This window comes from Saccostrea cucullata, unplaced genomic scaffold (genome assembly GCF_032062105.1).
Source record: "Saccostrea cucullata isolate Sc308-1 unplaced genomic scaffold, CSIRO_AGI_Scuc_v1 ctg5904, whole genome shotgun sequence".
Taxonomy (NCBI): domain Eukaryota; kingdom Metazoa; phylum Mollusca; class Bivalvia; order Ostreida; family Ostreidae; genus Saccostrea; species Saccostrea cuccullata.
The window spans coordinates 17,354-31,173 of NW_026929314.1; the positions used below are offsets into that span (position 1 = coordinate 17,354).

At 35.3% G+C, this 13,820-nt stretch overlaps 1 protein-coding gene across 1 annotated transcript; it reads left to right on the forward strand.

Annotated features, from left to right (window-relative positions):
• The first annotated feature begins 5,598 nt into the window (after nucleotides 1-5,598).
• On the forward strand, nucleotides 5,599-13,434 carry LOC134280449 (uncharacterized). Its single transcript, XM_062762861.1, has one exon. It carries the CDS (start codon nucleotides 5,599-5,601, stop codon nucleotides 13,432-13,434), a length of 7,836 nt encoding a protein of 2,611 aa, XP_062618845.1.
• The last annotated feature ends 386 nt before the right edge of the window (nucleotides 13,435-13,820 follow it).

Here is a 13,820-nt window from a genome sequence, read left to right on the forward strand (position 1 = left end):
TTTAAATAGTAAAAATGAAGAGCCAAGATCCCTCATAAGAGGAAATGACACCACGGTCGGAGATGAATGACTTTGTGACCTTGAATGTGACTTATTTACTAAAAATAGCTTTTTTGATCCTTCGACATAACTTTTAAACCATTGGAGATAGAGACTTCATATAATTAATTTTGATATGAATCTGATGTCAACTTCATATTTTTCTGTTCATCTACCTGTAATTGAACTTATTTATATCAACATGATAGTGTTTATTTACATTAGAGCGGGGGTATTACTAGTGAGTATTGGCTCACAGATTTCTTGTTTTATTAGTATTGATTGTATTACATGTTGCTATTTTTAGCACAGGGCACTGGAGAGTTATTACAAATAAAACAGGGACTTTATATTCATATTACATTAGAGTTGTTTAATAAAGGTTAAATTAGACACCATACATTGTGTAAAATTTTGACAATATCGAACGTGAATATATTAATACATGTATGTGACTTCATCTTTGCATATGATTTTCGTCAGCGTAAAGCAGTTCCGTGATCTAGAGGATCTTTCGATACACATTTGAAAGGTCCCAAGTACTAATCCCGGACGATCCATATTCTTTTTTTTCGAAATACTTTTTTTTTAACTAAATGATAGTATTAAGCATGTCAAATGAAAAATTTATGAGGTCTGGCTTGTAGAAACTCATAAAATCATCATTACAGTGTGATAAATATTCCATATAAAAAGAATCTTCTATACACATAATAAAGAATAAGCAATCAAATCTTTATGTGCATATTGACATACATGTATTTTATTTCCTTCAGTATACATGTATACATTTAATAATTCTACAAATTCAGTCGGGGGATCCGACTTTTTCCCTAAGCGGGGGACATGAATTCTCTGAATTAGCTTGTTTGATTTTCATCCGACATATTTTTAGTTTACCATAGCAAAAAATGGACACAGCCATTATATTCAAGTGAGAGGTGAGGGTTTCATCTAGTGACCTTGTGATTAGTCATGTGTAAAATGTATATAGAAACATCCTCAAGTAGTGAATTTTGAAATGTTTTTTTTTTTAAATCGTGATCTTTAGGAGTGCTAGAGCCACAATGGGGGGGTCAAAGTTTAATATAGAGATATATAGAAAAATATTATAAATCTTCTCTTCAAGGTTGGGGCCATAATCATGATAATGGGGGATCAAAGTTTTACATAAATATATCAAGGAAAAAAATCTTTTTCTCAAGAACAGAAAAGCCATGCTTAATTATTTTGATTTGGAGGCATCCCTAGGTAGTTTAAAATAAAATTGATGCAAATTAAGGTCACCAGGGGCGTGGATGAGCCACAATGGGGGATCCATTTTTTGCTAATGAATAAAAAAATATGCACAAGAACAGCAAAGATATTTGCTATATTGATAAGGAAGAATAATTTAATATTCAAGTCCCACCTCCCCATTGAAAACTTTAAAATACTGAAGAGATTTCTGCTTTTTTTCCCAAGCAATGTGTTCAGGTGAGCAATGTGGCCTATGGGTCTCTTGTTTGATGTCTAATTAATAAAGCAAATTGGAAATTGGATGTTGTGTTAAAGATTGATAATTTGCTGACTATGAAGGACTAGGTTTATTAATCAAATATTGTCAACTGAAGCAACTAATTGAGACCTCATATCATGTTCACTTACAAGTAAGTCAACGTTACTTATTGGCCTTGATCAACAAACCAACGCTGTGTCTATCCTCAACAGAACTTGTTTAGATACATATCTGATTTCAGACTGTATATTCACAGTAGAGCAGAGATATTTCTTACAGTTTTTAACCTTGTGACCTTCCCATCACTGGATCTTGGTTAATACTAGAGTAGATGCATTTAACCACTGCACCAATCACCATACAGACAATGGTCATAACTTTTACATGAGAAAAGATATGGGAGTCATATTTTACAGGCACATTACTCATCACTTGACCTTAAAATTAAAGTTTAATTCTGCTTTATTAGCTCTTCTGAGGCAAAGGCTCAAAGAGCTAATGCTATGGCCATTTGTGCAGTGTGCGTCGTGCGGTGTGCATTAACTTTTTAGAATATTGGCCATAACTCAAGAACCCCTTTAATAGCCAATTATTGTCAAATTTCTCACAGGGTATCCTTGGCCCAAGGGCTACCATTTATACTAAAACTAGGGATGGGACCCTTAAACAAGGGGAGATAATCACAAAAATAAAACCAAAAGTACTAGTTGCTAAAATATCTTCTTCTCCAGAACCACCAGGCAGATTTTACCAAACTTACATACAAGGGTTGGGATATGTTGAAGATTAAAAATTGTTCAAGGCATGACCCTGGGGCAAAGGGCGTGGTCTCAAGGTCACTTTAAAGTTGACCTAAATTTACAATTAATAAAAATGTTTATATTTTGCTTACTATAAGGACTAGGATCATCAAATCTTGTAAGTTGATGCATCTTAGGACTTCACATCATGTTAACTCAAAAGTAGGTCACGGTGACCTACTTTTTAAATTTAATGGGCTTTTGTTTTCAAATTGATTTGGAGGCATATTTTGGACACTTTAAGGCCTATGATCATGAAAGTTTGTCAATTGGTGCATCTTGGGTCCACAAACAACATCAACTTAAAAGTTGGTCATCATGACCTACTTTTTGAATTTGATGGCTAATCTTTTCTAAAACATTTAATCCCATAATTTCAGACACTGAGAGGTTTAGAATCACCAAATCTTGTAAGTTGATGAATCTTGGGGCCTTAAAACATATTTATTAAAAAGTAGGTCACTGTGACCTACTTTTTAAACTTTGCTGGCATTTTGTTTTCAAATTGTTTAAAAGGCATATTTTGAATACTATTAGACCTATAATCATCAAATTTTGTCAGTTGATGCATCTTTGGTCTTCAGAAAATGTCGACCTAAAAGTAGGTCACTATGACCTACTTTCAACATTTTATGGCTAGATTTAAGTATCTCAAGTACTTATTGGCTTAGAATCATCAAAATTTTTGAGTTGAGGCATCTTGGGTTTGTGGAGATTAACGACCAAAAAGTAGGTCACGGTGACCTATTTTTGACATTTTATGGCTATATTTAAGTATCTGAGGTACTTATTGGCTTAGAATCATCAAACTTTGTCAGTAGATTCATCTTGGGTTTTCGGAGAATGTCAACCAAAAAGTAGGTCACGGTGACCTACTTTTGAATATCTCAAGTACTGATTGACTTAGAATCATCAAACATTGTTAGTAGATGCATCTTGGGTTTTCGGAAAATGTCGACCAAAAAATAGGTCACTATGACCCATTTTATGGCTATATTTAAGTATTCTAGGGTATTATTGGCTTAGAAATGTCAAACTTTGTCAGTTGATGCACCTTGGGTTTTTGGAGAATTTTGACCAATATGTAGGTCACTGTGACCCACTTTTGAATATCTCAAGTACATATTGGCTTAGAATCATCAATCTTTGTCAATTAATGCATCTTGTGTTCTAAGAAAATTTCAATCAAAAAGTATGACCTACTTAGAGTATTTTATAGTTACATTTAAATATCTTCAGCCCTAACTGGCTAAGAATAATCAAACTTTGTCAGTTGTTGTATCTTAGGTCTTAGAATAGATTGTATAATTTATCAGAAGAGCGATTCAAGGCCCTTGGGCCTCTTGATCATTTACAAAAAAAAAATGGTCATTACTGTTATTAATTAAAAAAAAGATCCTTTTTTTAATGTTAGAACAAGACATGGCATACAGACAAGAAAACAACCCACTATTAATTGCATCACAACATTCAACTGACCAAGAAAGTGGGTGATCACAATTCTTTAAATTTGATTCTTAAGATCTGTTCTAGTTATACCTTGTACTGTTGTAAAGACATTACAATTGTAAACAATGCAAAGCTGTGTTAGAACTGTGATTAAAGTTTAATGGTAAAGTTATCGATAAGGCCAAGCTTAAAAAATTCTTTGTTTGCAGTTGCCGACTTATAATTTTTAGACTGGTTAGGTAGGTAGGTATGCATTCTTTTCTTCTTTTTTTTTTTTAAAAATAAAAAAATTGCTTAAGGATTTTTAGCTCACCTCAACGAAGTTGGGGGGAGCTTATGTGATACCCTCGGCGTCGGCGTCCCAGGTTAAGTTTTTTGGAGCAGTTTTCTTTTTAATTACTTCTGTGTCCTATACTGATTAGACATGCATGGAAGATGGTTTTTGTGTGTTTTATTGTACCAGACAAAGTTTCAGATGCTGCAATTTCAGCAAAGGATTTACCAAGTTAATGTTTTTGGAGCAGGTTAACATTTTTGGTGCAGTTTTTGGTGTGGGTTTCATTTCCAAGTAACTATAAGCCCTATGTTGACCAAACTTGCATGGATGATACATCTAAGGATGCATACTACCGGGCTTGCTTCGGATGCTGAATCTGACCTACATTTTCCGGTTGAGTGACCAGGTTAAAGTTTTTGGTGTAGGTTTCATTTCCAAGTAACTATAAGCCCTATGTTGACCAAACTTGCATGGATGATACATCTAAGGATGCATACTACCGGGCTTGCTTCGGATGCTGAATCTGACCTACATTTTCTGGTTGAGTGAACAGGTTAAAGTTTTTGGTGAGGGTTTCATTTCCAAGTAACTATAAGCCCTATGTTGACCAAACTTGCATGGATGATATATCTACATTCAGATAGTAGACAAGGTAAAAGTTATGGTTGCAGGTCTATTACCAAAAACCATATCGCTTATATAACATTGTATAAACTAAACTTGCACAAATGCTGCATCAAGAGATGAAAACTCTCAAGTTTGCTTCAGATGCTGGATTTTCATTACATTTTCATGAAGAAGTAGTTTAAATTTTTTATGTAGGTCTATTTCAAAGTATCAGATCAAAATTGCTTTTAAAAATATTTTCATTTTTGGAATGTATACTTTTTGTTGGTTAATTGTGTGACTTTGCCTTACTTAAAGACAACATTCATTGAGGTGAGCTCTGTAATCTCTGATTACCTATGTTTGTTAGATAACAAATAAAAGACCTTTTCATAGGCCTACTTAACATAAATAAGCTCCACTCTTGTTATAAACCACTGATTGATAAAAACAAAAGTCAAAAATTGTAAATGACACAATTCCATTTTCCTGAAAAAATTATTAAATTAATTATTAAGAAAGTTAGTGTCAGTGCATTTTCACTGGGTCAGAAGCAACTGCAACCAAACAAATTTTTATTTTAGGCCTAAAAGGGGTAGTGTATGTGTACTTAAAAAGAGTGCTTCAATTTTAAGCAGCTTTGGCTAAAGAAATCATTTACAAATACAATATACAGATATTCATCATAGACATGTGTAGCGCTAATTCATGATTAAGCCAACAAGTGTATCTCCATAGATTGCACTAAATTTTGAATAATCCAAATTTTGTACACATGTATATCCTGTTAATAGCCATAGCTTAAAGTGTAGAACATAAAAGACATTGTTATGGAGTGCAAGGTGATTAAATTTTTTATTTGGTATCCTTATTCTAATTTAACATGAATATCTTGTTTTGATATATGGGAAAAATGTTTTATTTTTTAGATGCCAAAGAGAAAGACCTTGAATGGCAGGGAAAAACGCCAGAGAGATAGAGACCGCAAGAGGGAAAAGAGGCAGGAGCAGTCCTTGCCACCATCAGATCCTCCTCCAGATTCTGCTGTCCCAGCTGGAGCAGTAGATGGAGCTATCTCAGCTCCACCCGGTAATTTTCCGGGGCAAGGCTCTATAGGGTTGCCGCCTTTTGAGGAAAAACCCTTGGCCAGGTTGCAGGCCTCTCTTCGCGAGAAAATGCAACCAACTGCCCTGAGTAACGCATCTTCTCAGGGAAGTCGTCTGTGTGCCCGAAACGGAGGCATGGCACCGTCCCCTGACTCCCCACCGTGGGTTTGTACTCCAGCGAGGGTACCTGAGCCGGACACCGTGCACGTGTCTGGCTCAGCAGGTCAGGCGCAGCTGGATATGTCATCCTCTCAGGGGGATGAGTCCAGCAGGATATTGATTGATGCAAACCAGATTAAAAGAACGATATCTAAAAGGAATACTAAAAGGAATTTACATGATGAAAATGAGAATATAGATAGTGTATATGAGAGAAATAAATCAGAGTGCAGAATTAGAAGACTGTGTACTGGTGAACTTGGTGGTGATTATACTTGTGTAAGTAAAGATGGACCAGTAACATTGAACAAGGTATCTATTCAAGGGTCTTTTCATCAAGGTGACTTAATGTTTGGTGAAAATGCAGGAACACAATGTGTTGCGAACTCATTAGCAGCATTAGCATACCATAAAGTAAAGAATTCTAATCAGTGGCAAACTTCAGATATAAATAAAGTGTTAGCAACAGGAGATGAGCTTTATACATACTTGCAGCGTAGTTCAACCATTGTCAGTAGGTATCTTTTTGTGAATGAGTTGCCTCAATTTTTTGAGTGTTTTAATACAATGTTTGAGTTCAAAGCATGCAAATCTTTATGCAGCCTAATAAATTTGTCAGATGTAGAACCAAACTATGATGAATTTAATGCATATTCACTGACAGATGCATTGCAAATTGGTCTTGGAGAAACAAGTGGGTGTTTTGTATGCTTCAAGGGAAATACTTTTTTGATTGGAAAAACAGAGGATGGCTTCTTTACATTTGACCCACATTCACGGTCACAATCGGGGTGTATGAGTGTAACTGGAAGGAGTACAAGGATACTGTATCAATCGGTTGATGATATTTACAATCACATATTGTCCTTGGCAGTGTCAATGGGAATTTCTGGAATTACTGAATGTGAAATAACAGGTGTTGATTGTTCAGTTTGCCAGTTTGCAATAACTGATAAACATGAAATTGAGCCAGGAAAATGTACTCAGCAAAATAAAGGCTTGAATTTAGCAGTTCAAGAAAACAGAGACCTTTTGACTGCAAATGTTCAGTCAGATGCTTATGGTTTTCAATCAGTTGACGATGATGTTCAACTCATTTGCAGTGAAAGTCATAGTATAAGTTTTCTGCCACTTTCTAACACTGTGAAATTACAGCTTTGTCAGGTCCTGGGAATACCACAGTCAGATACAAATAGTAATGTTGAACAGGATTGCTTTGTGCAAGAAGCTGGTGCACCTAGTGAGTATGTTGAAATTGAAGGGGATGGAAATTGTTTTTTCAGGGCCATTTCATTTTGTTTGATTGGAGTAGAGGATTATCATTATGCAATACGATCAGCAGTGTGTAAACATCTACTACAAAATAGAATATTGTTTGAAACTTTTGTAAGATCTACAGAAAATTCTGTTGAAAATCACTTGAATTTAACAGGTATGTCAAACGATGGTACATGGGCAACCGAAATGGAAATTCTTGCTCTCTCTCACCTCTTGAGCACTGATATACATACATATACAGAAAATCACTGGGTTACATTCTCAGGAAAACAGGTAGAACCTATGAATGTTCAAAGCACAGGATCATTTTATTTAGTTCATCAGGACCGGAATCATTATAATGTAGTGGTGTCAGTTACAGAGAAAGAAACGGTTAGTTCCAAGGAAAATAATGCTCTGTATGTTGGCAAGAAAGAATACAGAGAAAGACGTAGAAATCGAAATCGCATGAGGGAAATGCGTATCTTTTCATCTGCCAAAAAATTAAGTACAAATCATGAAAAGAAACTAAAGAAAGAAAATTACACAGAAAGGAAATTAAGAGCTGCAAAACTGAAGTACAAGACTGACCTTCAATTTAGATTAAAGGAAAGATATAAAAGTGATGGAATTTTCAAAGCAAAGGCAAAGCAAAGGAGCTTGGAAGCTAGTAAAAGAAAATATACAACAGATGGTATCCATAAACAGTACAGGAAGAGAAGAAGTATTGAGAAATATAGGTCAGATATAGTACATAGAGAGGGTGTTAAACAAAGAAGTAAAGAAAAGTACTGGAATGATAAAGTACACAGAAAGAATTATCTAGAAAAGAGTATAGAGAAGTACAAAAATGATGAAGCACACAGACTGAATGTTAAACAAAGAAGTATTCATAAGTACAAGAATGATGAAGAACATAGACAAAAGGTTAAGGCTGTTAATAAAGTAAAGTATCACTTTAGTGCTGCTGAGAAAAAGAAGAAGAAGGAGAATGTTTTGAATCAGAGACGAGCACTAAAAGTAAAGTTGGAAGATGAAGAAGAAGTTGTGAAATTCTTTAAGGAAAGTGTGAGAGATGGCCCAGACTACATATGTTGCTGTTGTCATCGTTTACTGTTTGAACATCAAGTCCAACGATGCACACTTGAAATGTATGAGAAAAGACATGAAGCTTATAAAATTGCACAGATTTGTATACAGAAAAAATGCTCCCATGATTGTACAGCATCTTGTCCAGTGCATTGCTCCAAGTCATCATTGTGGATATGCTTTACTTGTCATAGGAAAATACTGAGTGGGAATATTCCAGCAGAGGCAGCTGTTAATAAAATGTCATTAGAGGAAATTCCATATGAGCTTAGCAGTTTAAACAGTTTGGAGCGGCATTTAATCGCTTTGCATATTCCCTTTATGAAAGTGATGGCTCTTCCACAAGGTGGTCAAAGGAATGTACATGGGCCTGTTGTTTGTGTGCCATCAAATATGGAAAAGGCCACATCTTTACCAAGAAATGGGGATGACAATTTATTGGTAAGAGTTAAGCTAAAACGAAAGCTAGCGTACAAAGGCTATTTCGAATACCAATTTGTTAATCCAACTCATGTCAACATGGCTCTTGATTATTTAAGGAAAGAAAACAAATGGTATAAAGATGTAGTGATAAATACCTTGTGGGAAGGAAATAGTGACCAAAATGATTTGCTATTTAATGAGACTAGTGAATATGTAGATGAAGAAGTGAAAGAAGATGAGAGAGATGAAAATCCAGTTGTAACTGACACATGTTTACAGCCAGTAGATGTGGGACAAGAAGTTCTTGATCATTACTTTGATGATGTTTACAATATTGCACCTGGTGAAGGGAAAAATCCAGTCCGAATGTTGCAAGAAGAAGGAAACGAAGCAAAATCATTTCCACATTTATTTCCAAGTGGCAACTTTTCTTTGAATGAAGATCGAGATGTGAAAATAACCCTTTCAAGATATTTTAACAACAGACTTATGAATGCTGATAACAGATTTGCTAAGGACACAAATTACATCTTCTTCTCTCAATACATGTCAGAATTGAATCAAGTAATAGAGAAAACACAAATTTCAATTCGAAAGTCTTTATCAAAGCTTGATAGTGGAAATGCGGTAACATCTGAAATGTTACAGAATCCTGATGTTCTTTCAAAACTCTTAAGGAATGATGAGGCTTTACGATTTATGCAACCTATTCGAGGAACACCTGCATATTGGTCGGCTTCTCAGAAAGATCTATTTGCTATGCTTCGACAGTTAGGTATCCCAACATGGTTTTGTTCGTTTTCTGCAGCTGAATACAGATGGAGTGAAATAATTGGATCAATTTTACTGCAAGAAAATGATTCTAGATCCCCTTCTGATTTAGACTGGTCGGAAAAGAGTGAAATTTTGAGAAGCAATCCAGTTACTGTTGCCAGAATGTTTGAACATAGATTTCATATGTTTCAAAGACATGTTATATTGTCACCTTCAAAACCTATAGGAAATGTTATTGATTTTTTTGTGAGAGTAGAATTTCAACAAAGGGGCTCTCCACACATGCACTGCTTGTACTGGGTTGAGAATGCACCGAAATTTGAGGAAGATGATGATAAAACTGTCTGTGATTTTATTGATAAATATATCACATGCGCTTTACCTTCTGAAATTGATGACCAAGAGCTGCGACAAATTGTTTTAGGTGTTCAACAACATAGTAAGAACCATTCAAAATCCTGTAGGAAAAAGGGAACAGACTGCAGATTCCACTTTCCAAGACCACCTTCAGAAAGAACATTTATTACAAGACCATGTGAGGAGAATGAGGAGGACTCCAAAACATTCGACGGATTGAGTAAATCTCAGGCCAAAGAAATTTTGTTGCATGTTTGGAATGAAGTTCTTGATGATGTGAATGAAGGCAAAACTGCAGAGGAAATCTTTTCTAAGGTGCATTTATCACAGGATACTTACGAAATGGCACACAGGGTATTATCTGCAAAAACAAGTACTATCTTGAAACGAAATCCAGATGAAATGTGGACAAACCAATACAACACTTGCCTTCTCAGATGTTGGGATGCCAATATGGACATACAGTACATCCTAGACCCATTTAGCTGTATTGTTTACATAATTTCATACATATCAAAGTCAGAACGGGAAATGGGAATGCTGTTAAAACAAACTCAAGTAGAATCTGCAGAGGGAAATTTAAGTGCTCGTCAAACAATAAAAAGAATTGGATCAGCTTATCTTAATCATAGAGAAGTGAGTGCCCAAGAGGCAGTGTACAGAGTTTGTAATCTAAAAATGAAAGAAGGATCAAGAAAAGTGGTGTTTGTTCCAGTTGGTGAAAATCCGACTCGATTGAGTAAACCTCTTTCACAAATGAAAAGGACATGTAAGAACGAAGACGATATGGAAGATGATGATGACAGTATTTGGATGACAAATATAGTGGAGAGATATGAAAATCGTCCTGATCTACATCCTTTTCCTGAAATGTGCCTTGCAGAATTTTGCTCAGAGTTTCGTGTTTTGGCAAAATCTGAAATTCCCAAGGGAGTAAAAGAAGGCGTTTATGAATTGAAAAATGGAAATGGTTATATTCAGAGAAGAACAAGAGCTAAGCCAGCCATAGTAAGATATCCAAGGTTCAATCCTGAAAATGCATCAGAAAAGTATTATCAGTCAATACTTCAGCTTTTTCTTCCATATTGTACCCAAGATCAATTGAAACCACCTGGATTCAAGTTTTATCAGGCATTTTACGAAAACGGGTTTGTCAGAATAAGAACTGGAAACAAATTACAGTCTGTCAGGATTCTGGTTGAAAATAATCGTTGTAATTTCTCAAAGAATGAGGCTGCCCTTGAAAATGCCCAGGAAACTCTACAAGTTTATGGTGAACCTGAAGATGCTTGGGCTAACCTTTGTCCAGAAACTGAAAGAAATCGAGATGAATGTCTAAACGAAAAGAGGAAAACAGAACAATCAGAAAACAAAGAACAAGAAATCACCCATGAAATTGAACATGATGGTGCTTCAGATTTGATATACCATATTAGGGAAAGTTCAAACTCAAGCCAAGAAATTTTGCCTTTGTTGCGAAGTTTAAATGATAAACAGAAACAGGTTTTCTACATAGTTCGTAAATGGTGCTTGAAAAAAGTGACTGAGAGGAAAGTTGACCCATTACATATCTTTGTTACCGGTGGTGCAGGAACAGGAAAAAGTCACTTGATAAAAACCATACAGTATGAGGCCTCTCGAATTTTTGAGAAAATTGTTTCATCTCCTTCAGATTTATCTGTTCTTCTCACAGCTTTTACTGGAACTGCTGCTTTCAATATTGGGGGCAATACAATTCACCACGTATTTTCTTTAACCAAAGCTCTACCTATTCCATATGAACCCCTGAAAGAACAGAGTTTGAGTGCAATGAGAGTGAAGTTAGCTTCTCTGCAGATTTTAGTCATCGATGAAGTCTCAATGGTTTACAAACGACTTTTGTATTACATTCATGAACGACTGGTTCAAATCAAGAAATGCAAGGAACCTTTTGGCGGTATTTCTGTTATAGCAGTTGGCGATTTTTACCAACTACCTCCTGTGAAACAACGAAAGTTGGAAATACTTTACAAAGAAAATGATGAATATCCCATAGACTACTGGTTAGACTTCTTCAAAATTGTTGAGTTGGAAGAAATAATGAGACAACGTGATGATGCTGCATTTGCTGCAGTTTTGAATTCACTACGGGTTCGAACGATAGAAGAACCAGTATCAGAAAACGCGAAAACAATGTTAAAAGACTGCATCAGAGATGGACCAGATGAAGTACTGCATGTTTATCCTACAAATGAAGAAGCAAATGAGTATAATCTAAAGATGTTGCAAGCAAGTTGTGAAGAATTGATAGAGATATCTGCAGAGGATTATCAAAAAGACAACACTACAGGAAAGCTGAATTTACGTGAAAAACCCTTCATACGGACAAGAACAGATGGGCTCTCTGCATCTTTGCTGTTTTCTGTGAATGCTAGAGTGATGCTGACAAGAAATATTGATGTAGAAGACGGACTGGTGAATGGTGCAATGGGACATATTTCAGCATTTGATTTTGGACAAGCTCAGCAAAGAAATAGGGTAGAAGGGATTAGAATTTTGTTTGATAGTGAAGATATTGGAAAGCTTCATGGGAAAAGAACGCCACATGGAAATGAAGTATTGATTCAAAGAATACAAGAAGACATCAAAGAGAAAAATACAAAGAATGTTGTACGACATCAGTTTCCCTTGAAACTCGCATGGGCATGCACAGCACATAAAGTTCAAGGCATGACAACAAATAGCGTAGTAGTAAATTTAGATCGTACTTTCGCTCCAGGACAGGCATATGTTGCAATTAGCCGTGTCACTTCACAAAATGGTTTATTCATAGAAACAAAGAATGAAAATGCATTACTGAGAAAAATTTACGCTAATCCAGATATAAAGTCAGCACTGTGTAAGATGGAGAAATTAATCCCAGAACAAGATCATCAGAACTACTACGATGACCGAACCTTCAAAACAGTTGTTTTACTTAATGTGCAGAGCTTAAGAGCACATTTTCTTGACCTGAAAAGTGATGCAAGATTCCTCCAAGCAGACCTAATATGTCTCAATGAAACATGGCTGACAGACAATGATAGAATAAAAAATTTTGAAATTGATGACTTTCACTTCAATCATACTACAAGGAAGCAGTCATATGATGAAAGTGTAGACAGTTTTGCTAAACTTCGCATGTCCAAAGGAGGAGGGGTAGGAGTGTATATGAAGGGAAACGAAAAAGCTTTAGTTCATGTTTTACCTCAGAAAAATATTGAAGGAATGGCCATAGAACTTTGTGAGGAGGACACGGTTATCATCGTAGTATATCGACCAAGTTCTCTCAATGTCAGTTGGTTCCTTGACTCCCTGCAGAGAGTTGTAGATTTTTATAAAGAATCATTTTCTCGATGCCTTGTACTCGGCGATTTCAACGAAGATGCACAATACAAAGGATCAATTCAAAGAATGTTGGAAACCAATGGTTTTAAACAAAAAGTGAATTTTGCAACAACAGACGGCAATTCAGTGTTAGATCATGTTTACATTACAGAACAGATGGAAGCAAAAGTAGAGGCCATGCCAGTATATTACAGCTATCATGATGCTGTTAAAGTTCATTTAAAAACAAGATAGAACTTGTCTAATGAATATTCTATAATGAACTAATAGAAATAATATTTTTAAAAATGCATTGTTCTCATAATTACTATCTTTATATTTTGTTTAGAATGGACACTGTTAAGCATCCTTTGTTATTTGTGATTTATTCTCTAAATGAAAACCTCATCATCAAAATATTTATTTATATAGCAAACAACATTTTAGATCAAGGAGCAATTTAAATGACATCATACAAAAAATATGTGTAAAAAGCAAAATATCTCAACATTAACCGGACACAAGATTAAGGAATTTAATTTCAAATGAATCGTGGTCAGAAATCGTTAGTAATTTAGTAATCATTGCATGTTAAGATTTTGCAGGATACAGGTTAAGTCATAAAAAATTCATGTTTATGT

Excerpts from the sequence above, each read along its gene's own strand:
- LOC134280449 (XM_062762861.1), top strand. The coding sequence starts at position 5,599 with ATGCCAAAGAGAAAGACCTTGAATGGCAGGGAAAAACGCCAGAGAGAT.